The sequence below is a fragment of the Tasmannia lanceolata genome, unplaced genomic scaffold, assembly GCF_043159265.1.
Source record: "Tasmannia lanceolata isolate RefF3 unplaced genomic scaffold, GAP_Taslan_0.1 ptg000023l, whole genome shotgun sequence".
Taxonomy (NCBI): Eukaryota; Viridiplantae; Streptophyta; class Magnoliopsida; order Canellales; family Winteraceae; genus Tasmannia; species Tasmannia lanceolata.
The window spans coordinates 23,380,626-23,407,749 of NW_027518700.1; the positions used below are offsets into that span (position 1 = coordinate 23,380,626).

Consider the following 27,124-nt stretch of genomic DNA (forward strand, 5'->3'; position numbering starts at 1 on the left):
TCCGGTGCCGGATGAAGTGGCAATCAACCTCGATTTGTGGCAATGTGAATCGCTGCCTTGTTGTCAAAATATAACTGAGAAGGAGATGATGGGGATAAACCGATATCTGACAAGAGAGAGCGTAACCAAATGAGCTCTCCACTTGTGTGTGCAATAGCTCTATACTCCGCCTCTGCACTAGATTTGGAGATAACGTCCTGTTTCTTACTCCGCCATGACACAAGGTTACTTCCCACAAATGTGCAGGATCCTGTGGTAGATCTCCTATCAGTTGGAGATCCTGCCCAATCTGCATCTGTGTACCCTTCAATTTTTTGATGTCCATGTTTCTTGAATAACAACCCTATACTAAGAGCACTTTTTAAATACCGAAGAATCTGAAGAACTGCTGCCCAGTGTGAAGTACGAGGTGAACTCAGATGTTAGCTGACGGCACTAACAACAAAGGAGATGTCTGGGTGTGTGACTGTAAGGTAGATAAGTTTACCAACTAGCCTCCTGTATCTGCCTGGGTCATCTAACAAGTCTCCCTCTTCAGGTAGTAACTTCACTTTTGCGTCCATAGGAACTTAGGCAGGTTTCACTCCAAGACAACCTGTCTCCTCAAGCAAGTCTAAGACATATTTTCTCTGTGAGAGAAAAATCCCCTTTGTCGAATATGCAACTTCAATACCCAAGAAGAATCTAAGACGACCCAAATCCTTAGTAAAGAACTTATTTTGTAAGAATGTCTTCAATTTCTGGATCCCAACTATATCACTGCCAGTGATGATGATGTCATCGACATAGACTATCAAGAGTACACACCCAACTATAGACTGACAGCTGAAGACAGAATGATCAACTGCACATTGCTTCATACCAAAGTGCATAGTGGCATCACTGAACCTTCCAAACCATGCTCTAGGAGAGTGCTTGAGACCGTAAATGGCTTTTTTTAATCGACACACAGAGGATGACATCTCCCCCTGAGCAACATACCCTGGAGGTTTCTCCATGTAAACTTCCTCTGTGAGCTCACCATGAAGAAAAGCATTTTTGACATTCAACTGATGTAGAGGCCAGCCCTGACTGATAGCAAGAGAAGTAGAACACGCACTGAAGGAATCTTCGCCACAGGAGAAAATGTCTCGCCATAGTCCACCCTAAACGTCTCAGTGTACCCTTTGGCAACCAAGCACGCCTTAAGGTGTTCAACAGAGCCATCAGGCAAATATTTCACGGTATAGACCCAACGACACCCAACGGGGGCGTGCATCAGGAGGCAGAGGAACTAAATCCCAAGTCTGATTTGCCTGAAGAGCATCCATCTCAAGGTCCATAGCAGCGCGCCACCCCTGGTGATCAAGTGCTGCAGCTAAAGACTCTAGCAAAGAAACAGAAGATAGAGAGGACACAAAACTGCGGAAAGCAGGCGTGAGAGCATCATATGAAACAAAAGACGAAATAGGATGAGCAGTACTATGAGACCGAGTGCGGGAGGCAATAGGAGAGTCGATAGATACCTCAGATCTTGAAGGAGGGGGCTCCTATGGGCTGGTGATGGCGTTGCCGGAGATGGATGAGCTACAGAGGTATGGCGGCGCTGATAGGTCTTCTTAATAACTGGAGCCGGAGGCCGAGTAGGTACTTGTAAGGGAAGAGAGGTCTCTGGAACAGGAATCACAGAAGGAGAAGGTAAGAGAGACGATGGAGATGGACATACTACCGGGTTAGGAAGAATGGGAATCGGTAGAGGAAGATCTGAAGAATTAGAGAGAGAGAGAGATCGTATCCTGAGAGCAAGAAGGGCTCAATCTCGAAGAAGGAAATATCCGCCGAGACATAGGATCGACACAACCGAGGGCTATTACATCGATAACCTTTCTGGAAAATGCATCGTTCAGATTTAGGACCTAATTTATCCAAACCAGGCCCAAGATTGTGGACAACGCAAACACACCCAAATAACCGAGGAGGAAGAGGAAATGGCTCATGATGAGGACGTAAAACTGAGAAAGGGGAAGAGCTCCCTAGAACCGAGGATGGAAGCCGATTGGCCAAATAGTTAGCATTGAGAACTGCATCGCCCCGATAAGATTTGGGAACTCATATCTGGAAGAGAAGAGTGCGAGTTTCATCCAATAATGATTGCATTTTCCGTTCAGCGACACCATTCTGTTGAGAGGTGTGAGCACAGGAAGATTGATATAATATACAACGAGTGGATAGGAATTCCTCAAAACCATTAGATTTTGAGAAATATTCCCTGGCATTATCAGTGCGAAGGCATTTAAGAGTGCAATTAAATTGGTTAGTAACTTCTAAATGAAAAGTATGAAAAACAGAGAATACTTCTGAGCGATCTTTTAGTAAATAAAGCCAATGCATACATGAATAATCATCAATAAAAATGACTAAATAACGATGTCCAAAAACAGAGGTAGTCCACGCGGGACCCCATACATCGGAATGCACTAAATCAAAGGGTGCGAGGCCCGACTAACAGGCCTAGACGGGAAGGACACCCTATTGTGTTTCCCAAGTTCACAGGCCTCACCTGAAAATGGAGTAACAGAAGAAGAAACTATAGATGTCCGTCGCAATCGATCAAGGCTGTGATGTCCAAGACGGCAATGCTACTGATATGCGTCGCTGGAGCTGTGTAAAATGGTACGAGAAGGGCTACAGTCCAGTCGCTAAAGCCTATTTATCTCACGACCTGAGCCAATCGTCCTCCCAGCCAAGAGATCCTGGAACAAGCAGTAAGAGGGATAAAATGAGATAGAACAGTTGAGATTTTTAGTAATCTGACTAACTGAGAGTAAACTAAAGTGTAACTTAGGCACACATAGAATAGAGGACAATGTAAGTCCAACACGAGGAGAGATATCCCCAACACCAGAGATAGGAGTGGAGCTCCCATCAGCTAGTGTGATGGACTGATAAGAAAGTGGACGAAATGAACGAAGTGTGGAAGACTTACTTGTTATATGATTAGAGGCTCAAGAATCAATGATCCAGGAGCTGGAGGTAGTAAGAAGAGATGCAGGGGAGCTACTTGGCTGAGCAAAAGTCGCAGTCAGGGGATGACTGGTAGACTTGAGACGCTGTAACTCATCATAGTCGGCATGAGATATAAAAACCCCATCAGCCTGAGGCCCAGTGTTGGGCGGAACGGAAGCAGAGGAGGACTCAGAAGAATCTGGTGTTTGTGTGTGTTGTTGTTGTTGTTTTTGTTGTTGTTGTTGTGTGTGTGTATATATTTTGTTGTTTGGGAAAGGAAGGGAAAAAGGGAGGGGCGTGGGGCTGGTGGAGAAGAGCGAGGGGGTACGAGGGGAGGGAGGGGCGCAGGGGGCTGGGCTGGGGAGGGGAGAGGGAGAGGCGGGGGGTGGGAAAGCGAGGGGCGCGGGGTAGGGTTAGGTTTAGGGGGAAGAGAAGAGGGGAAGTGGGAGGAGGAGGAGGAGGAGTGAAGGGAAGGGAAGAGGGTGGGGGGCGGGGATGTTGGGTTGGGGTTAGGGTTAGAGGAGAAGGGAGAGAAGAAGAGGGAGGGTCGAGGCTGCTATGGGGGTCCCTAGGGAATCAAAACCCTAGCGCTCTGATACTATGTTGACGAAGAGAATGAGAGAGAGATTGTGAGTTAGGGAGTCTCCCCCTCACTTATGTATTTATAAATAATGAGAAATATACAAAAGACGGATATGCCCATAGGCATATACATACACTAACAACTGTAAAAACCTCAAATTTAACACCATATAAATAATGTCGCCAGATCCGCAATGCAAAAACCATCGCCGATAACTCCAAGTCATGAGTAGGATAATTTACTTCATGCCTCTTTAATTGTCTTGATCCATAAGATGACTTTCCTTGACTGCATGAGAACACATCCAAACCCTCTAAAGGATGCGTCGTTGTACACAATAAAATCACCTTCTTCAGAAGGAAGTACTAACACTGGTGCAGAAGTCAACCTCTTCAATTCCTGAAAACTATTCTCACACTCCTCGGTCTTAATAATTTTACATTCTTCCTAGTCAATTTGGTTAATGGTCCTGCTAGAATAGAAAAGACCTCGATGAATGTTCGATAGTATCCAGTCAACCCCAAGAAACTCCTTATTTCTATCGCATTTGTCGGTTGTTTCCACAAAGTATTTTCTAGCGCGTGACCCAAGAATGTCACGCGCTCTAACCAAAATTCACACTTAGAAAATTTCACATACAACTGATTTTGGTTCAAAGTTTCCAATGCTAACCTCAAATGCTCTGCATATTTCTCTCTTGACTTGGAATAAATGAGGATGTCATCAATGAACACCACAATGAACTGGTCCAGGAAAGGCTTAAAAACTCTATTCATTAAATCCATAAATATAGCTGGAGCATTTGTCAACCCGAAAGGCATCATCATGAATTCTTAATGTCCACACCTAGTCTGAAATGTTGTCTTAGAAATATCCACGTCCCTAATACGCAAAAGATGATATCCAGACCTTAAATCAATCTTCGAAAAATGACATGCTCCTTGTAACTGATAAAAAAGATCGTCAATCCGAGGAAGTGGATAACGATTCTTGATAGTAACCTTATTTAACTGCCTATAGTTGATGCACAACCGAAGACTGTCGTCTTTCTTCACAAATAAAACAGAAGCTCCCCATGGTGATGAACTTCGTCTTATAAATCCCTTATTAAGCAACTCAGATAACTGCTCCTTCAACTCCTTCATCTCAGTCATGGCCATCCTGTAGGGTGCTTTAGCAATAGGCTTGGTCCCTGACTCAAGGTTGATAGTGAAATCAACCTCTTTGTGGGGAGGTAGCTCCGTTAAGTCCTCTGGAAAAACATCCAAGAACGAACTCTCCACAGGAATGTCTGATGCAGAAAGTTCCCTTCTATCATCCTCTTTCACATATGCCAAGTAGCCTTTACAACCTTCTTCCCATAATTTATGAGCCTGCAATGCTGCTATCATTTTGATCTTCTTCGGACGTTTCACTCCTTTAAAAATGAACTCCTCACTAGGAATGGTAAATCTTACCAACTTATGAAAACAATCAACACTGGCATGATAGGAAGCCAACCAATCCATGCCAAGTATGACTTTGAAATCATTCATATCCAACAATATCAAATCTCTTACAAGCTCCCTATCATCAATCTTAAGGGTACACCCTCTACAAATAAGTTTAGGGACTACTACGTCTCCTATAGGTGTGGCAATTTTTAAAGGGTGTATTAAAGGCACATGAGTGAAATCCAACTCCCGAACAAAAACAGGTGAAACGAACGATACTGTAGAACCAAATTCAACAAGAATATGAGCTGAAATATTATCAATAAGAAGATGACTTTCGACCACTATGTCTGATGACTCAGCGTCCTGCTGGTTGAGTGCAAAGACTCGGTTGACTGGCTCCGGAGAGCCATTTTCCCCTTGGTTCTGTGGTCGGTTTCAGTTTCCTCTCCATTGATTTTGTTGCTGTTGCACTGGTGGTCTAGGCTGAACCGGCTGTTTCTGATGTTGTGGCTGCTGCTACTGCTAATTATTGAAGTTCTGTAGCCCTGATTCGCCGTTGGTTGGAAATTCTGCTGCTGTCTTTCTAGTGCTCTAGCTTGCTGCCTGTTTGGCTTAAGGCAGTTGTATTGTTTATGATTGGGGTCTCCACAATTGTAGCAAACATCCATTGCTTTCTAACATTGGCCCTTGCGTCTCTTTCCACACAATTCGCATGGGGGCGTCGATCGGGAATCACCGTCTGTCCTTGGTTTCTTTGAAGGTGGTGCTTGGGTTCTACTTCCTGATGTTTGGATCTGAGCTGCCTGAATTATATTCTCCCTGCGTTCTGCTACTTCAGCTTTCGAACAGGCCTCTGATAAGGTCTGATGTTCGAAGTTGATGACATTTGCCATGATAGTAGGGCGAAGACCATCAATAAACTTTGCCACTATATCTTCCTCTGTAGATGAGTAGCCAGGTGCATACCTCGATAACTCTCTAAATTTAACTCCATACTGAGCCACTGTCATAGTTCCCTATCTCAAAGATGCGAACTGTGACGCCATATCCCTCTTGACATGGTTTGAAAAATACTGATTATTGAATCTTGTCTTGAACTGTGCCATGTCTCATTTCTGACGTCAGGATAATTCAGCTCTACTGACCTCCACCAAATATCGGCCTGATCTTTTGAAATACAAGGTGTGACAACCCAAGAGAAGGGGGGGTGAATTGGTCAATTAGAAATTTTAGGTTTAATTAAGAGAAGATTAAAAATTAATCCATTTAATTAAGCACTAATTAGTCTAACCCTTGTTCAAATAGGTATATCAAAAAAACCTAAGATTTAGACTTTTTAATCATCCACATTTAACTAACCCTTGTTCAAATAAATATTATAAATGCAATTAGGGTTTATATATTTAATTCAAGTGCATTTACTAACCCTTGTTCCATTAAAACAATAAACAAGTTAGGGTTAGAGATTACCAATCACCACACGTGCAACAGAAGGAAAGGAAGAGAGAGAGAGACAATGAACACAAGATTTATAGTGGTTCGGTCTATCACAAGACCTACTCCACTCTTCACGTCCACGCGTGAGTTCCACTATCTCGATCCTCCTTTAAGGCCGTATCAATGAGCCATTACATAACCAAGCTTTTCCATTCTCAACGACCAAAGCGAAGCCCATCTACATGAAGCCTTGCGAGGGACAATCCCTCTTACATGTCTTCACCTTTCTTAACGGGCCGAAGAGGAGACCCTCGTATTCACTTTTCTTAACAGGCCGAAGAGAAGACCCTCTTCTTCACAATTCTTACCGGGCAGAAGAGAAGACTCTCAATGAAGAACAAATAAAAATAAAAACTGTAATGCCTATTGATAGGCGGATTACAACTTTGAAAGCTCACAATCACTCCAAGAAAATACAAATGTAAAGCCCTATGGAGTGCCTCTTGATAAGATGTAGAAATGGAAGATCAAAGAGGTTTTTGCTTTTGAAATAAAATGTTAAAGCTCAAAGAGAAATGGGATTTGATCTTTCTCAAATGTTCAAAAGCTTGTAGAGATAGGTTTAGATGATGTATATATAGTGTATTTGAAAATATGACCATTTGGGGTAACACTGTAAATAACTGACTTGAAAAAGTCAAGCAGAAAACGCTCCAACAGCTAGTTTGCCTGACCGTCGTGGTCGACTGAGCCACCGCGGTCGCCCGCCCCTATCGGGCACCCTTTTATATTTTCAAATTTCTTACCGTCGCGGTCGACCGGCCACATGGCGGTCGTCCGACGAGGCTAACCTGTTAGCTCAAAAATTCGGCTCAAAAACCTATCCGTGGTCGACCGACCCACGGCGGTCGCCCGCCCAAACCCATGACGGATTGTTCTTGACTTTCTAGGAACACCTCCGTGGTCGCCCGGCTTGACCCGGTCGACCGGCCCTCCAATATTCGGCAAGTGCTGGATTTCCAGCTACCTTGCAACGGTCGCCCAAAAGACCCCCGGTCGAACGATCCTAGTCAGAATTCCATTTTTACTTTAAAGTTTAGGGGCTTTTGGGCCATGGTCTTTGGGCTAAAGTCCTAGGTTTTCAAACACATTGTAGGGTGTGTTAATGGCTTTCAAAGATGTAAAAAGTTAAGTATAAAAACTATTTGAAAACCTTTTGAAAGTCCATTTAAACATAAAATCAAGAGGACTCCAAATACATTCTAAAAATGAATACCATGAGTCTTCTTGGAATGTGATGGCTCCTTTACACTTTCTTGGACTTCTTCTACTTGGGTAAACATCTTGACCTTGTCTTGGCTCTTGTGACTTATCTTCCAATCTTCAATGCATGTTGAGGTACATGAGGTGTCACCATGGCATGTTTAACTCCAAGCTCCTTCTTGACACTTGCTTAGGGAACTTGAGGGATCTTCATGTTGAACTTCTTGATTTGAACATCTTCAAATGAGGATGTCTCCAATGTAGGTGTAAGCTCTTGGTTCGTTTGCTCCTTGATCCACAAGCCATGTGTTGTGAAGAGTTGTGTAATGGCGATTATGACATGAAATTCCTGTATACAACACAACACCTCAAAGCAACACATTAATCCATAAATGCTAATCAATTTGGTTTGCTAGCATCAAAACAAAAAGGTAAGGGGAATGATTAACCCATAGAAACCCTTGGGCTTACATTCTTCACCTTTTTATGATGGCAAACAAAATGATTAGGGAGGTAAGAGATTTTAAACAAATTGATGAATAAGCATTAAACACTATAAATAATAAAGCAATGCTCCCCCTCATTATATGTACAAGTTTAAATGGATAATGTAAAGCATGTGGTGCGCATGTGGTGCATACAAAATATGGACTACCTAATCAATTATAAAAAACTCTCCCCCTTTTGGCAACAACAAAAAGGATGGATATGCAAGTGAAAGTGTAAGTGGGGTGTCAAGATGAATGTTAGCTTATCTAAGCTATATATATGGTATATGATATAACATTTATGCTCATAAAATGCTTATCAAAATAGAAACAAAGTAAAGTGCATGATAAGCCCTTTTTAAAAAAAAATAATTTTGATCTAAAAGATTTGTAAGTTAAGCACTACTATAGGAGGTAATAGATCATTTAATCATATCATAATGATCTATATAAGCATGAATATGTAACCATTTGGCTCTCCCCCTTTCTATTTGTCAGTGGCCCTAGGTGAAACCTATGTAATAGGGCATGATAAGGCAGAATGGTTGAAAATGTGAGTGATTTAAACACTTGGGCTTCATTTGCAACTTGCAAGAGATGAGGCTCTACCTGAGCAGAAATATGCTTAGATTGATGACATAACCATTTGGATTCACAAGTTGCTTCGGATGGGGTTATCTTGTCATATGCCAGATAAGTCTCTTCCTGAGCATGAACATGCTCAGAATTATAAATTAACTTTTGAGTTCAAGTTGCTTGCCCCAAGAGAATTAGCAAATGAAAGCCCCCCCTGACTATGTGCATCTAAACTAACTGTGATAGTTCAAGGCACATAGAACCCATGATTTAATTAATCACCTTTAGCCATTCAGATTGTTCCATTTATAAAACAATCACACTTTGAATATGAATGAATGATTATTAGACACAGGATATGAGTTTAAGGCAGATGGTCTAATAAACATATGGCTAGGAGAATGAAATCAATGAGGCACATATCCATGGCAACCAAAAGATCATGTATACATAGATAAGAACCATAAAGCTCAATATATATGATGAAGATTGATACCACATTTCTTTTATCACTTCAAGAAATGATAAAAGTGGTATTTGAAAATCTCTCGAAAGAAGTAAAACTGAACTTCTTTCCTTCTATCCAGAACTCTTCTACTAATGAATGTTTAGAAGAGCTTAGATCAATGCTTAACCCTTTCTTCCATGTAAGGGAGGCATCATTAAAAGTTCTTCCCGGATTGAGAGATTGGGTACTTGTTTTAACTTTTCTTCTTCATCAAAGGGTCATCCTTGAGATGATCATGAAGTTCACATGCCAGCCTTTAGACATGAATCTTCAATTTCCTTAGTCTCCGTTCATCCTTCACTGTGGAAGAATGTAGAGATGGACAGAGGAAAATTGAGTACATCTACCATCTTATTACATCTGATACAATGGAAGGAGACAGGTACCATAGACAAGCTGCGAATGACATATGATTTGAGTGGAGTCCTCCGAAGCAAGAATCTTGGAAGAGATGATGGGACATGATAAACTCAAAAATATTTTTAAATCATCCATCTTTCAAGAAATTATCATTGGCCTTAGATAATTCTTATAAATGCAAGGCCTGACAATATACAATGGCTTAGATATGAATAAAAGAAAAAAGCACAGCCATTGGAACTAATCATGATAATATATTTTCATTCAAAAATACATGATAAGAGATTACTTCATAAACAATGAGATGATCATCTCAAGCACTGTCTAATGAAGAAGAGTTCTAGAGATATTTCAAACTCTAGAACATGATACTTATCATTGGCAGAGATAGAAACATGTAGGTCTATCCAAGTATAAGGCCTAAAAGGATATGGCACTAAGGCTTTAGGCCGAGGGAACTTGTCATAAGATGAGAGATGATCTCAAATTTAAGAATAAGACAAGACCCAAATACCACACATATGGAGTAATGTGGCTCCACATGAGTGTACTTATCATATGTGATGCACATCAAACAACATATGATAAGATGGATGGACAGACATTGATCATGTATAGCTCTCCCTTTGAGGTGACTCATACAGTGTATGAATCCAAAGGGCTGTTCAACCACAGATACACCAAGGGATTTAAAGGTGAATGATTTTCAAACCACCTCTGGGCCACTAATTCATGATTTGCTTAGGTTGAAGGTATCAACCTAGCATACCATGCTCTCCCTAAATATGTGCATATAATATATATATGTATAACACACGGCACACATATGGCTAATCATGGTTAAGATGTTGGCTAAAAGCCAAAGAAATTAGTGTTTTAATTAAAGGTGAGTACACTCTCCATCTTACTAGGTAATAGACTAAGAGTACCAATTGAGTGATTTTTAAATTAAGTTTACCATCTTTACCATGTACCCAATAGCATACAAGGGGAAATTACTTTAAATTATATAGATTATCAATTAAGTTTAAATCTATAGAACTTAGACATTATAAGAGGGATTAATAGAATCCCATGTCTAAGAGAGACATCCATGGCTCATGCAATGAGAGCATTCATGGATAGTTTACCATGTTTGGACACAAGAATCATGGTCCAAACATCTATGCCTACATCCACAAACCACTATATATAAGATTGGGCATTTACGCACAGAGTGCAAAAGGCCCATGGAAAATCAAGATGTGTGGGAAACAAGTGTTCCGATCACAATGTGTTACATGATAACTACTACAATGAGAAACTGCCCAACAATGGTACTAGATTTCTATGACATTTTCAATTTTACTCAATTGAGTTTCACACATTGAATCTAGACTCATTTTCAATTTTCTACAAAAAATATTCATGCAGGACTGTAGAGAATAATCCAAGGACTTCTAGAGAATGTCAAGTAATGAACACCTAGGACATATGCATTCCAAAATAAACTACTATGACTAGATAGTTTTATCATAGTCATGAGAGGATATTCGTTTTAAGCCTTTTTGGAATACATCAATTTAACCCATCAAGATTTCTTATGCATTTAATGATAATCATTAAGCACATAAGAATGGGTTTAAAGGACAACTGGGTGTATAATAATAAACATATTTACTCACCTAGGGGCATAATAGATGTCTAAGAAAGGATTTGAGTGGATTTCCTTAGACATGGCTTTTAACACTTAATCTAGCTAGAAATGATATTCTACTTAAGTTGAATATACCAAGATCTAGCAAATGCCAAAAGTGTCCTAAATAGAGTTCAAGAATGAAGGAAATGAACTTGAAAGATCAATTCGAACTCAAGGGCAAACAGGGAGGTTACTTTTCATGAAAGCACATATATGGTTTTCACATTAAATTTTCTATTGTGGATTTGCTATGTGGATGCTAAGTGCACAAGTGATGTGATTTGCACTTAGATAGGCTTTTCAAGTAAAGATATTCAATAAAGCACAAAAAGGAAAATGTGATCATTTAAGCACAAAGAGCAAAGATACAAACTATTAGGAACATGAATAATGATGAGTATCTAAGCTCAAAGTTAAAAAGATATATCATTAAGCTCATGAAAACTAGATACAAAGAGTATTCAGTGAATTAAAGTATCTAGTAAGAATGTGAATGAAATGAACATTTAGCATAGCCCCTAAACTAACTCATTCACTAATTATATTAGAGGGATTCTTTTGGAACCCAAATCCCTTTGGTTCCATCCAAGTTTGTTTGTGAGAGTCTACTTTTTCTTATCCAAACAAACTTGTTAGATTTCACAATTCTAAGCTTACACTCAAAATCGTGATGTCCAGATCTACCACATTGGGTACAATAGTAATGATTGGTAGATAAGGAACAAATGGAATCACAAGACTTAGAAGTATGTTTATCTTTTTCTTCTTGAGGTCTTTGATTCTTATTAAAGAGTTTTTCATTTATTTGTTTTTCATTTTTACAAACATGTTTATATTTTTCAACAAGTTCATTGTTTATGATTTCAAGGCTTTTAATTTCTTTCTCAAAGGCATTCCATCTTTGAAATAAGTCAACATTTTTATTTATTAAAAATATCCTCAATTAACTTACTTTTTCATTTCTTTTCAGACATACATTTATTTCCAATTTCAGATTTTCAATTTGAATTTCCAAATTGGAAATAGAATGTTTGAAAGAATTTTCTTTTGCAAAAGATTTTTCTGAAGTCTCTTTTGGACTAAAAAATTTATCATTTGAAAATAGACAAATGTTTTTCTCAAAAGTGTTTTCTAATGAAGTCCAATTATCTTTTGCAACATGTAATTCGAAATATTGTCAAAAATGATTGGAGTTAAATCACAACACAACAAAATCATTGCCTTTGAGTTCAAGGAAAATAATTTCATTTCACCTTCACTGCATTTTCTTGAAAAAGAAATTCCCTCTTCAATGACATCTAAAATGTCATGATCTATGGATTTGAGATAGGCTTGCATTTGTGCTTTCCAAGCTCAATAATTCGTTCCATCAAAGAATGGAGGAATTAGGGTGGATCGGCCTTTCTCAAAATTCATATGGATTGTCACAGAGCTTTTCTCTTCTAGATTTTTAAGGCTCTGATACCAAATGAAATATAGGTGTGACAATCCAAGAGGGGGGGTGAATTGGTCAATTAGAAATTTTAGGCGTAATTAAGGGAAGATTAAAAACTAATCCATTTAATAAGCACTAATTAGTCTAACCCTTGTTCAAATAGGTATATCAATAAAAGCTAGGATTTATACTTTCTAATCATGCACATTTAACTAACCCTTGTTCAAATAAATATTATAAATGCAATTAGGGTTTATATATTTAATTCAAGTGCATTTACTAACCATTGTTCCATTAAAACAATAAATAAGTTAGGGTTAGATATTACCAATCGCCACACGTGCAAGAGAAGGAAAGGAAGAGAGAGAGAGATAATGAACACAAGATTTATAGTGGTTCGGTCTATCACAGGACTTACTCCACTCTTCACGTCCACGCGTGAGTTCCACTATTTCGATCCTCCTTCAAGGCCGGATCAATGAGCCATTACATGACCAAGCTTTTCCATTCTCAAGGGCTAAAGCGAAGCCCATCTGCATGAAGCTTTGCGAGGGACAATCCCTCTTACATGTCTTCACCTTGCTTAACGGGCTGAAGAGGAGACCCTCGCCTTCACCTTTCTTAACGGGCTGAAGAGAAGACCCTCTTCTTCACAATTCTTACCGGGCCGAAGAGAAGACCCTCAATGAAAAACAAATAAAAATAAAAACTCATGCCTCTTGATCGGCGGATTACAACTTTGAAAGCTCACAATCACTCCAAGAAAATGCAAATGTAAAGCCCTATGGAGTGCCTTTTGATAAGATGTAGAAATGGAAGATCAAAGAGGTTTTTACTTTTGAAATAAAATGTTGAAGCTCAGTGAGAAATGAGATTTGATCTTTCTCAAATGTTCAAAAGCTTGTAGAGATAGGTTTAGATGATGTATATATAGTGTATTTGAAAATATGACAGTTTGGGGTAAAACTGTAAATAACTGGCTTGAAAAAGTCAAGCAAAAAAAGCCACAACGGCTAGGTTGCCCGACCGTTGCGATCGATCGAGCCACCGCGGTCGCCCGCCCCTATCGGACGCTCTTTTATATTTTCAAATTTCTCACTGGCGGTCGACCGGTCTCATGGCGGTCGTCCAGCGAGGCTAATCTGTTAGCTCAAAAATACGGCTCAAAAACCTATCCACGGTCGACCGACCCACGGCGGTCGCCCGCCCAAACCCATGACGGATTGTTCTGACTTTCCAGGAGCACCTTTGCGGTCGCCCTGCCCGCCAATATCCGACAAGTGCTGGATTTCCAGCTACCTTGTCGCGGTTGCCCAGGAGACCTCCTATCGACCGACCCTAGTTAAAATTCCATTTTTAATTTAAAGCTTAGGGGCTTTTGGGCCATGGTCTTTGGGCTAAAGTCCTAGGTTTTCAAACACATTATAGGGTGTGTTAATGGTTTTCAAAGATGTAAAAGTTAAGTATAAAAACCATTTGAAAACCTTTTGAAAGTGCCTTTAAACTTAAAATCAAGAGGACTCTAAATACATTCTAAAAATGAATACCATGAGTCTTCTTGGAATGTGATGGCTCCTTTGCACTTTCTTGGACTTCTTCTACTTCGGTGAACATCTTGACCTTGTCTTGGCTCTTGTGACTTGTCCTCCAATCTTCAATGCATGTTGAGGTACATGAGGTGTCACCATGGCATGTTCAACTCTAAGCTCCTTCTTGACACTTGCTTAGGGTTGAGGGATTTTCATGTTGAGCTTCTTGACTTGAACATCTTCAAATGAGGATGTCTCCAATGTAGGTGTAAGCTCTTTGTTCATTTGATCATTGATCCACAAGCCATGTGTTGTGAAGAGTTGTGCAATGGCGATTATGACATGAAATTCCTGTATACAACACAACACCTCAAAGGAATACATCAGTCCATAAATGCTAATCAATTTGGTTTGTTAGCATCAAAACAAGAAGGTAAGGTGAATGATTAACCCATAGAAACCGTTGGGCTTACATCCTTCAACAAGAAAGTGACATGACGGATTTTCTCAACGTTGGTACACTCCATCACATCAAATATCCGCTCTACCTTCACAATCCAATGATATGCTGCCATGGGATATCCTACTCCTGTAAAATTTGGAAGGTGATAATCTTTGAACTGCCGATGTAGCTGGGTAGGGTTTGCTACCGCCCTCGGCTCCTGACGTCCTACAAGGGACGTTGCAATGTTCTGAAGTGCTGCTTGTTTTGTTTTCTGGGTTTGCACTAGTGCATTCTGATTGCTCTGCTTGCCCTTCAGAAGCTCAGCAATCATGTGCAACGGGTCATCCTCATTTTGGGCATTGCCCCTATCTACCCTCCCTACTATAATGTTGCATCTACAAAATGAGCAAATCCATACTTAGTACACAATCAGAATTAAACAATTCATCCTTTTTATTTTAACATGCAAGGTTTTATTGGGTGGGTTGGTACATTTTATTTACATTCAACCTACCGTCTATGTTGGTGTGTATTTTCCTTTAAGTGTTTTCAGAAAACATAAGGGAGGTGCGTAACTTTTACTTAACGTACCCAAGACTCGCAACCAGATTCCTCACTTATAAACCTGGCGGCTCTGATACCATAATTGTAACGACCCACTATCAGAGCGGTCGCTACGGACAAGGAAGGCAAATAAAAACCACAGATTTTTTTTAAAAAACCATACATACTTTAAAAGGGATTCATCCATGATAAACTAAACTAGATGTTCTCATTCATTAAAATAAAATTTATGACATCAATCAATTCTAAACTAATACCATGTCTAGGAATAAAATAAAATTTCAACATATCATCTATTACTGAAATACTCCTCAGAGTCTGTAAATCAATCAAATAAACTAAATATCCAACTACTGGATATTATATCAACACTCCAACTCTACGAACACGCTCCCAATTCCCGTGATGTTCATCTATGTTTGTTCGTTTGCCATAGCTCTTTCCTCATTTTCCTCGATCCCTATGAGGGAAAACAAGGTCAGCGAAAGCTGTGCAAAATCATCTAGTGGCTCGCATAGTAAGAGTTCACTAAAAATAAAAAAGCATTATAAAATTTTTCTCATGATTACATGCATTGCACAATAATATCTGAAGAATAAATCTGAACATGGAACCAGTTAAACAACTAAAATAATAATATGTAGAACAATAAGAAAAGATGCATGTGCATGAAAAGTAAACGATGCAATCGCACATGCTCAACTACTCCGGGACCATACAACATTTCCCAATACTTTCCTTATTCCAATTCCATCTCGTAATACTTTATACTGGAGGTCGGTTCCCGACCATCAAGGACCCTCCACCCACTTGTGGGTGTGCTCCTCCTTAGGATTTCCTTTAGATCACCCCATAAGGGCCCACCCGTGATGCATCGCTAGCCCGAAGTCGTATGCTCTCAGTCAGGGCGGCTTTTGGCGTTATGCCTAAGGTTGGCACCAAGGGGGTCTCCCTTTTTGGGTCACCCCCATAAGGGCCCACTCGTGATGCATCACCAGCCCGAAGTCGTATGCTCCCAGTCGGGGAGGCTTTTGGCACTGTATCTAAGGTTGGCTCCCAGGGGGTCTCCCTTTTTGGGCCTACATCCCAATATTACCATGCATGCAATCATGCTTTTTATACGTACCTCTTTCCCTCTTTACAATGAGGGCTTTTTGCCTCTCTTGCACCTGCATGGTTAGCTTTTAACTGTTCCATTTATTTTCAACAATTTCAAATACGAGCTGGATATCAACTTCAACAATGTAATATCATATGTAAGAGGCAACAAGAATCACAAAAGAAAAATATAATTATAACTATGATTTCATTCTTGAATACTATTAATATGAAAGTCACTATCATGTAAATGATGAAATGTGGAGTCCTACATATCACTCGGGAAATTTCCTGAAAAGACAACTTGTCAATGGTGTTAGCCTATTTATTTTAATGGTTTTATTATTCTCTAAATCATAGTGAGCCCTTTTTAACTTCTTTAATTTTCCTTTACAAACTTATTTCCACTACTATGCGCACATGACATTTCCTTACACTAAAGAAAATCTCATATGTTCACATACCCCTCTCGCGCCTTAAGCCTTCCTAAAACAAAGTTTTTAAAAGATTTTCCACCCCTTTTTATTGCTGATTTATACTTAAAACTTCCTTCAAACACTCTTGTACTTAGCACATATATGACATTTCACGAAGCATCGCAATCACAATTTATATAAGATAAATACGCAAGAAATCATCCAAAACAGCCCTTTAAATCACATTTTTACATGCTGATTTCTTTGAAAACCTATCCGAAATTCACCTACGATTCACTACCATGCCACAAGCCTTTTGCAAAATCCTACGTACACCTCTCACTATAAACACATACCTATATCTTCGAAAAATAATACTATAAGTTGCTGATTTTTTAGGATACTCCCCACAAAACCATAACTACGAATCCTTCCTATTACATATATCAGAAGAATTATCTCACTAGCATCATATAACACAACAATCATTAATTCTTATAAAAAACAACCTGGTTGTTTGCTGGTTTTGCCGAAACACACACCCAATATCGCATACAACTCATTAACAATTATATCTATCATACAAACTAAAAATAATAATCAAATCCTATAAAATCTTTGAAAAAAAGCCCTTCGACCTTGCTGATTTTTAACAAAATACTATTTAAAACCTTACATATAACTCACATACATCATGAAAATCATCCCACAAGTATCATACCACATAATTACCATTTATTTTTATCAACAATAACCCTTTTTTATGCTGATTTTATGGGAATAAGCCCCTAAAACCGCATATAGCCCACCAATACATGATATTCTTCATTCAAACCCATTTACTATCATCATAGATTGAAACCCCTGTGAATTTTTCGAAAAACGGCCCCCTTAACTTGCTGATTTTTTTATAAACAATCACATAAAACCCACTCTTAAACACTCATGGAATTTAAATCCCCCGAAACAACTCACTAATAACATAAATTAGGATTTTACCTTAAATTAGGGCACTTACGTGTGAAGGAGACCAAATTTCGAAGAGCCTCTAGCTTATTCCCTTTTCTTCTTCCCTTCTCTTCTCTTTCTCTCTTTCTTTCCTTTCTTTTCCTCTTTTCTCTTCTTTTCTTTTCTTCTTTTCTCTACTTCCACTCTCGGCCCATCTTTCTCTCTCAAACTCTCTCCCGGTCTCTTTCTCTTTCTCTCCACGATATCTCTCTCTGCCTCTTTTCTTTCTTTCTTTTTTCCGTAATCTCCCTCACTCTCTCGGACTCTCTCTCTCTCACGCCTCTCTCTCTAAAACTCTCTCTAACTCTCGGTTTCTCTCTCCCTCTAATTCTCGATTCTCTCTCTCTTACTCTCGATTAAGTGGGGAGGGCCCACTAGAGGCGTGATTGGGGGTGTCATTATCATTAGGGTTAAGTGATTCAAATAACTAATTAAAAGAAAAAGGGTGTCTTTATCAATATGACACTAAGTAATTTGGTGGTCATTACAAGATCTCCGGTTCAATAAGTAGAAAATATGTAGTATGTGCTGTATTATAACTTTTTTATCGCATTTCAGAGTTTTTTTGAATGATTTCATAGTTACCAATTTTATTCTCATTTAGATAATATATAGCCATAAAATCTGTAATAAATGATGTTCTTCTCATTTATTTTTGGTATGCACGATGAAGTTTCGAAACCATGCTCTTGGCAAGGTTTTAAATTTCGGTTTCGGCCGAAATCATGTAAAACTATGTTAATGATGTCAGTTTTTTTAAAAATTTCGGCCGAAATGTCTAAAATATTGGTGTAAATTTCGGTTGATATTTCAGCTACTTTGGTGGAAATTTCGTAAATTTCGTTGGAAATTATAACATTTCATTGGACATTTTTAATTTTGGGTGGAAATTTTGTAAAATAAGGATAAAAACGAAATTTCGGCGACATTTTAGCGAAAATTTTGAATTTCGGAGAAATTTCGGTCGCTAAAATCTTGTAAAGAAATGACTTGTGAATTTCGTTTCGGCCTTGGCCGAAACCGAAATATTTCGGCCGTTTCGTTTCGTTTCGTCCGAAATTTAAAACCATGGCTCTTGGAGATTGTTTTAGTCCATACAAGGACTTATGGAAACTCAAGACATCTCTCCCTGAGCAACATTCCCATGAGGTTGCTCGATATACACCTCCTTAGTCAACTGCCCATGAAGAAAGGCATTTTTTACTTCCAGCTGATACAGGGGCCTGCCTCGATTGACAGCGAGGGAGATAAAAACTCTAACAGATGGAATTTTGGCCACTGGTGAAAAGGTCTCTGTGTAGTCAAGGCCATAAGTCTGGGCGTAGCCCTTAGTGACAAGGCGCGCCTTAAGTCGCTCAATGATTCCATCTGGCAAGTGTTTGATGGCAAATGCCCAACGACAACCAACAGTCTGAGTTCCAGAAGGAAGCAGAACCAAATCCCATGTATGATTAGATTGAAGGGTTGCCATTTCAGCATCCATAGCAGCACGCCAACTAGGGTGGGCTTTTGGAGTAATTGGTTGTTTCACGTGGTATCAGGGCAAAAGTCCTAGGTCTAAAATTGCTTGATGTTAAAAAGCCACATGCAGTGGCCAACACAAAAAAGAGGGGCTACATGTGCCACGTGTAGGCCAACCTTAAAAAAGAGAGGCCACATGTGAGGGGGAGTGTTAGGGGGAGTGTTAAAGTGTAAAAGATTCAATATCGCCTTGTCCAACAGCTTAAGCTTTTGGAGTAATTGGGGGAGTGTTAAAGTGTTGGAGTAATTGGGTGAGGGGGAGTGTTAAAGTGTAAAAGATTAAATATCACCTTCTCCAACAGCTTAAGCTTTTGGAGTAATTGGTTTTTTCACAGATGCAATTTTTTACAAATACATATTTAGTAAATAGAAGACTTATTATTTTTATATACCTGTTGGAAGAGAATGAAAGCTTATAAGTTTCAACTTGCTTATGTATAGCTAGAACCGGCATTTCTCTTAATTGGCTGTTGGTTACATATAATCCTAGACCACTTGATTCACCATCGACGACTAGAGATATACAGAAAGAATGCACCTTACATATCTGAGATGCTTCACAAGTCCAAATCGAGTCTGTTATGCCTAAAATTAGTAACAGATACGCCAGTGACGAAAGAGCTGATCTAGTGGGCCCAAGGTATCGAACTGGAAGTATTATGCTCTGCACAGGAACGCACGAGGTCAGAGGTCCAACCCGGAGTCGTTGCTCCGAACGGGCCCTTCGACACTCAAGTCAGTATGAGCAGAGGAGCAGAGCCTAAGCTTAAGATGGTAGTTTTGAAGTTATTACCCTCTCCTTAGCGTGAGTGAAGGCTATTTATAGTGAGAGCCCTAGGGTGGTTGAGTTACCTACCCCGGGACAGATGTCGGCCCATTTGTGGGTTTAGGTTTACCTGCTCTTAGCAGATTACCGAGCTACCCCTGGGTGGGTGCCAAATTCATGGTGGGCCCTTCGGGGGCCACGTGCCGACAGCTAATTGGTTGTTGTTTTTCATATCTCATCAGAGTCCTTAATACTTCTCTCAGCAATGCAAAATGAACAATGTTTTCTCCAGGAGCGAGGAAGATTCTTTCCTTACATAGCTGAGATGCTTCACAAGTCCAAATCGAGTCCTTAATACTTCTCTCAGCAATGCAAAATGAACAATGTTTCCTCCAGGAGCGAGGAAGATTCCTTCCAACCATTTTACCATAGCAAACTGGCAACTGCAAGTGTTACCTGGATCTATGATCACGATCTAGGGTCTCAACTGAAAATTGTGCATAGTTATTAGCATTTTATGTTTGGCAGTATCTATATTCAACCCATATTTACGTTTCAGGCATATAAATAAATATATTATTATTACATTGTCCATTATATCTTGTTTGCTCACAACCTATCTTTGTTAGTATTTTTTGCTATGAAACATGAATTGGGCCTGTATGTCTCATACTTACACGGACTATTGTTTCAGGTCTCAAAGCCAGGTTCTGTTAAGGTGGAGAAGCTTATGAACATTGAACGATACTCACATGTTATGCATATCAGCTCTACGGTGAGGCTTTGACCTCATTTTTTGTATAAGTGTGGGAAACTCATGCCTAGCACCAATCTTTTATACGTCACTTGTATTCTCCTTTGTATTCTACTTTTGTGCTTGGAAATCGTAATTCATATCGGTCAGTATGAATAGATATGTATTAACCTGTTAGTTGATCTCTGTATATACCAAGAGATTATCATCCCTTATAATTGAGTTTTCCTCGGACCTTCTAGCTTGAGTCTACTTACTGTTTGAATGTGTTCACTCCATTTCTAGCATTTTGAGCTATTCTTTTACTTTAGTCTTTGGAAAAATATTTGATGTAGGCTAAGAAGAGAAAATACGAAGAAGAAAGAAAGAAGAAGAAGAAGAAGAGGAAATCTGCAAGGGAAAGAAAGCTCACACAATAATCTCAGTTAATTATAAAAAGTTAACAAAATGCCTGTAAATAAAGAGAAAATAAGAAGAAGAAAGAAAGAAGAAGAAGAGAAGTAGAAGATAAGAAGAAGAAGAAAAAGAAGAAATCTGCAAGGGAAAGAAAGCTCACACAATAATCTCAGTTAATAATAAAAAGTTAACAAAATGCCTGCAAATTGGCCTATAAATAGGCATCCAAGAATCCATGATAGACTAAAATACCTTAAAAGGCAATAAAGACTAAATAACCCTAATAATGTAAAATAAGACCCCGAATATCCCTACGAACAATAAAATAACTCTAAGAACAATAAAAAGATCCCTACGGGGCCCCTTTAGTACGGCCCCGTGTACAATAAACCCGCAAGAGACGTCTACGATCCCCATCAATATTGCTCGTAGATGTGAAGTTGTAGTATAGATGAGGCTTTCTTCTGATAGATACGGCTGTAGCATTCTCAGATGATGTCAGAATGGAAAGAAAATCAGTCTACATAAAAAAAAAATCGGTCTACATGAAACTTCAAAAAAAAAAAAGAAGTCTACATGATGCTTTTGTTTCCAAGAAATAGCCCAAATCCAGAATCATCTTACATTGATTTGGCATTTGGTGTCTAAGGCTTGTTCATAATGATTTGATTCTCCATTTTATTGAGTTAGTTTGCACTCAGTTTGTCTTATTCCAATGTTGACCTTATGAATTGGATTTTTTGAGCTCACAGCTTTCATATGTTTCCTGTCAGTTTGCTCATTCCAATGTTGACAGTGTACATTTTAAACTTTATTCTGGTTAAATTCGGATTGTTCCATTTTAGTTGATATGTTGCATTACATCTTATTTGCTGTTTAATTAAGTTTCTTAAAGAAAACAATCGTGTACACTGACGGCTTTGCTTCCTTTTATTTAAGCTAATACATTCGCTTTGACTTTGGAAAATTTATTTCATGCCACTTTTATAATGGCACGAGAGTTATAGCGCATGCATTAGCGAGCTCCAACCCACATGCTAAATACCATATGTCATCAGTGCTTTTTACACTGGATGAGATTTTCTTTCTTCATTTACTTATCAGTTCAAAGTTTTATAGACTATTCTATTGCTATTCTGCAGGTTACGGGAGAGTTACTTGATCATCTCTCTTGCTGGGATGCTCTACGTGCTGCTTTGCCTGTTGGAACCGTGAGCGGAGCACCAAAGGTTCAGTCACTTTCCCTATTACCATTGATGGTTTTCGCTCATTTCTCTTTTGGTTAGGGTGGTATCTAGATACTAAGTCTGAACTCTGATTAAACTTAAATAACTAGCTGTTAAAGTTATGCTGATTCCCTAAAAGCTATTAATAGCCAATCAAAGTCATTAGTAATGTGAGGACCCCTGTTACTGAGACAAGGGAGTGCGTACGCACGCAGACGCACTTCTCATTACAAACACTCCTCATTGACACTCGTTAACTCTTAACCTCTCACCTTCTGACTGGACAGATTAGCTGTTGTAAAAAATCCTTACTGATTCTAACTACTATTCATTAACTGTGTAATATATTACCCATAAACCTAATTCCTACAGTCTAAGAAGGGAGTTAGGGTTTCCACGAGTTATATCAGAAATCAGACTGTTCGAAAGTAAAATGTTTTTCTATGGGTTATTTGCAGTGAACACATGAGCAATACCAATTGCTACTTGATATTGAAAATATGACAATGGAAAGAACCAAGAAGAAAGGAGTGTACTAGACAAACATGCTTGCACACGCACGCACGCACGTGCAGACAGACACGCACATGCACACTCGCATCTATACAACAAAGAAACGCCATTTTCAAGAAGTTGTTTCTCCCAACTCACGCATTAGAAACCAAAAAAATAAAATAATAATACTCACGCAGCTACTAGGAACATGGAGGAATGGTTGAGGGGAAGCCTCAATTGTAATGTAACCAGGAACATATTTATTGCATAAAGTGGGATCCACCACACTGTAGATCAATCTGGACTGCCCACATAGTAAGTCCCACCTTGGATCTTGCAAGGCCCAAAACAGACTATCCTACCAAATAGATTTTGGCCATTGAATGCTGACTGTTGCCTCGAGTTTTTGACAGTCCATTAGCAAACACTCCAGAAGGAAAGGGATGACTTGTGGGCCATTGGAGAACCAAGGTAGTGCCAAATTGATGGTTGATCGAGATTGATCGAAGGGGGAGCCCACATACGTAACATGAGTGTGCCTTACGAGCTTTGCTTCAGTTGTCTGCTGGAGGACCGGAACAGTATCATATCAGACTGGTCCCATCCTTCCCAGTTGGATGGGTGGAGAGTGAACTCTTCCCCTTTTTCTATACCTATATGGGTTAGTGGCACGATGCCTATGTCAAATTTCCATGTTATTTGAAGTTTTCTGAAAGGAACCTGATCTTCACTCTTGTTTTGGTACTTACACACCCTAGGTCAAATTTCATGAAAATTATTATTATAGAAGGAGCTTAGCACCGAAACAAGGTGTAATTGTTACCTCCCGATTGGAAAGAGCATATGCTATGGTATTTCAGTTTTGCATTTGTGATTTTTTGCTCTCCTACTGTACCTTTATCCAAGCATCTTTTGCCAATAAACTTTTTGTGCACCTGTTTTTATTGTTTGGCCTGTCCTTGCCCATAGTTTTGATACTTTGCCTACCTGAAAAGTTCTTATTTTTCCTTGGTTTCCTTCGTAATCTCTGGTGCAAAACAGGTGAAAGCGATGGAGTTGATTGACCAGTTGGAAGTAACAAGACGAGGACCCTACAGTGGTGGCTTCGGAGGTATCTCATTTTCAGGTCACATGGATATTGCCCTTGCTCTTAGGACCATTGTTTTCCCAACCAATGCCCGCTACGACACAATGTATTCGTACAAGGATATTAACAAACGTAAGGAGTGGGTGGCACACCTTCAGGCTGGAGCAGGCATTGTGGCTGACAGCAATCCTGATGATGAGCAGAGAGAATGCGAGAACAAGGCAGCCGGTCTCGCCCGTGCTATTGATCTCGCAGAATCAGCGTTTGTCGATAGATAATCACTCGTCTTTCTATTTGCATTGGAGGGTACATTTTTTCCCCATGGTAGTGTTTCTGGCCGAGGATTGGGTTCTTCAGGAAACAATACTATAAAAAATAAGTATAATTTAGTTAGATATAGCATAATCCTTTGATTTGTTGTTTATATTTAGTAGTTAACTTTTACTTTATGGGTTAAAAAACTCTTTCAATTGGGATCAGATTGTGGTAGTACAATACTCCAATTCAAAACGGCATACCTTGTATTTATGATTTGTTGCAAGTACAGGGAGAGAATAAGAAGAGAAATACTGTGTATTGGACTATTAAATATGATTATAGTGAAGGGAGGTTATCCCCTTCCGGCAAGATCGCTATGCGCTGTGGAACAAAAATCGTATGGAACTTTAAATTTTTCTTTTCGATCTTGCTTTTGCCCAAGATCCTAGAGTCTAGATTAATTAATTATGTTAATTAAACATAAACAAATACCTCTTTGAAGAAGAATCAATGAATCGCGTTGTTTGATCTACTCCTTGAACGGTTACAATCGTTCTGAACGTCGCGAACCCCGCAAGTTGAACCGATGAATTCTTTTTCTTTGCATGGACTATTGTGGATGTGAATAACTTTTATTCACCTATTTAAGGTCTGATCTAATCAGTATCTTTGTGGTAGAGAATAGAGAAATTGATTTGAAGCCTTTCTCTTTAAAACTATTTCAATTCGAAGAGAGAGAGAGAGGGAGAGAGGGAGAGAGATGGAAAACTATTTTTCAAAGGGGTAAGCGAGGGAGAACGAATTTTTAAGTATTCTACAATTGAAATGTCGTTCTCCCCTCTATTTTATATAAAGTAGAGTTTTGGTTTGATAAATCTTTGTTTCTGTCTCCCAATTCCAATCCAATTGAGAAACCAACTTGAATAGAGATTCCTCGAGTGAATGAGACTCTTCCAAACCTCTAAGGTTATGTGGGGACACTAAACATACATGTGAGAACGTGTATGGAGGCTTTCCTCCAGCCCTTTGGCTTTATCTCATAAGAGTTGGTGTTGGAAACAAATTGCTTGTTTTGTAGATCCTACAATTTAGCAATTCTTATCCAATAAGGAGTTTGAGTGCAACTCAAAGTCCTTAAGCAATTGGGACTCCTTTTTTCAACTCTCCAACTGATTTAGGAGTGTTGTGGGCCCCATAAACCTTATCCAAATGTGTAATCATATCCCAATTCCCAATTCCGTTCCAATTCTGCAACTTTTGCAAAACCGGTTTTGGAATAACTATCCTTATTTGGATTACACATTATTATCCTAATTATTAATACATAATAATGTATAATAATTAAACAATTAATTAATAACTCACATCCAATGGGAGTTATTTCGGTTCCAATTTGTCTTCGAAAAATTCTCTTACTGTCTCTTATTACTTTCCTAACAAAGACATATATATATATATATATATATATATATATATATATATATATATATATGAGAGAACATTTCCTACATAGTTGTGTAGGTAAGTTACCTACACACTAGCTTAAAATACAGTGGGGGCCCACATTGTTTGGGTGATCCAAACAATTCATTTGAATGGTCTTCACATAGATAAGGTGTCCACAAAAAATCAGATCCATAGGATCATCCCAACCCTACGATTTGTGGAGGTAAAATGGACGTGTATAAACCTTCACAAATTAGTCCATTTTTTGCCTCCATAGTTTGAATGGTTAGGATGATCCTATGGATCTGATTTTTTGTGGACACCCTATCTATGTGAGGATCATTCAAATGAATTGTTTGGATCACCCAAACAATGTGGGCCCCCACTGTATTTTAAGCTAGTGTGTAGGTAACTTACCTACACAAGTGTGTAGGAAATGTTCTCTCATATATATATATATATATATATATATATATATATATATATATATATATATATAACATCTACATTAATCTAACAGATCATATCCGTCCTTGCAATTACATAAAATGCGAAACCTTGATCTATTTGGATGTTACCGGGTCATTCGAGTTATGAGTGGGATCGCCGCAGGGTCCAACGGTCGATCCTGCAGAATCCCATGGTGGGCCCCACTGCGATCTCGCTTTGTAGTTAAACTACACTCGCATTAGGTCAGTGGCCTCCATCGAGACGTAACCCTAAAGATGGCCGTCAGATCATCTTACCCCTAATCACATCATGTATATGCAAGTCCTTTCTTCGTAACCACATCTACTGAGTTGAGTCATACGGGAGGTGGACACCATCTATCCCCTTAGCCCACTCTTGGTATACCATTTTGGTCAAGTGGTGTTCGGCCTCCAAATGCATTTGTAAAATCTTTTGAAAACAATTCAATGTCTCATAAAACTTTCCGATAAATATTTTATCAAATCCGCCTGGTCAGGCTATTTAATTGGCCTACCGCTGTGACAAGATTGATGCTAGTTGTGTACAGAAAGAGATGTCCAGTCTCTTTCCCAACTAGGAACTATTTAGGCTTGCATAGAACCGAGATGCCATATCTCCTTGCTCTCATGGATCTGTGAATCTTTTGAGCATGGCATTTCTAATATGCTGCCTAAGGACGAACATGTGTCAATAAAATAAGCACATCAGACACATTCATAAATATAAATACCCATTCATGTAATGAAATAAACCTTTATTGATTAGAAAATGTCGTTCTAGTGGCTTTTCAGGGTATATACTCTAACATATGGAAGAGAAAATAGAAGGTACAAAATGAAGTTCTTATCATAGGTCAAATGACTTACATAATGGAGAATGTGAAGTGTGGAAAGAG

The 27,124-nt window shown here is 39.0% G+C and overlaps 1 protein-coding gene across 1 annotated transcript in view; it reads left to right on the forward strand.

Moving 5' to 3' along the window:
• The window catches only part of LOC143856170 (anthranilate synthase alpha subunit 1, chloroplastic-like), a 63,493-nt gene extending 38,804 nt beyond the window's left edge, over positions 1-24,689 (forward strand). The window contains exons 9-11 of the mRNA XM_077366272.1: positions 20,791-20,871; positions 22,389-22,475; positions 24,009-24,689. Of these exons, the coding sequence (XP_077222387.1) occupies positions 20,791-20,871; positions 22,389-22,475; positions 24,009-24,332 (492 nt within the window). The 3' untranslated portion in view covers positions 24,333-24,689. The remainder of the gene's footprint in view (positions 1-20,790; positions 20,872-22,388; positions 22,476-24,008) is intronic.
• Positions 24,690-27,124: the final 2,435 nt, after the last annotated feature.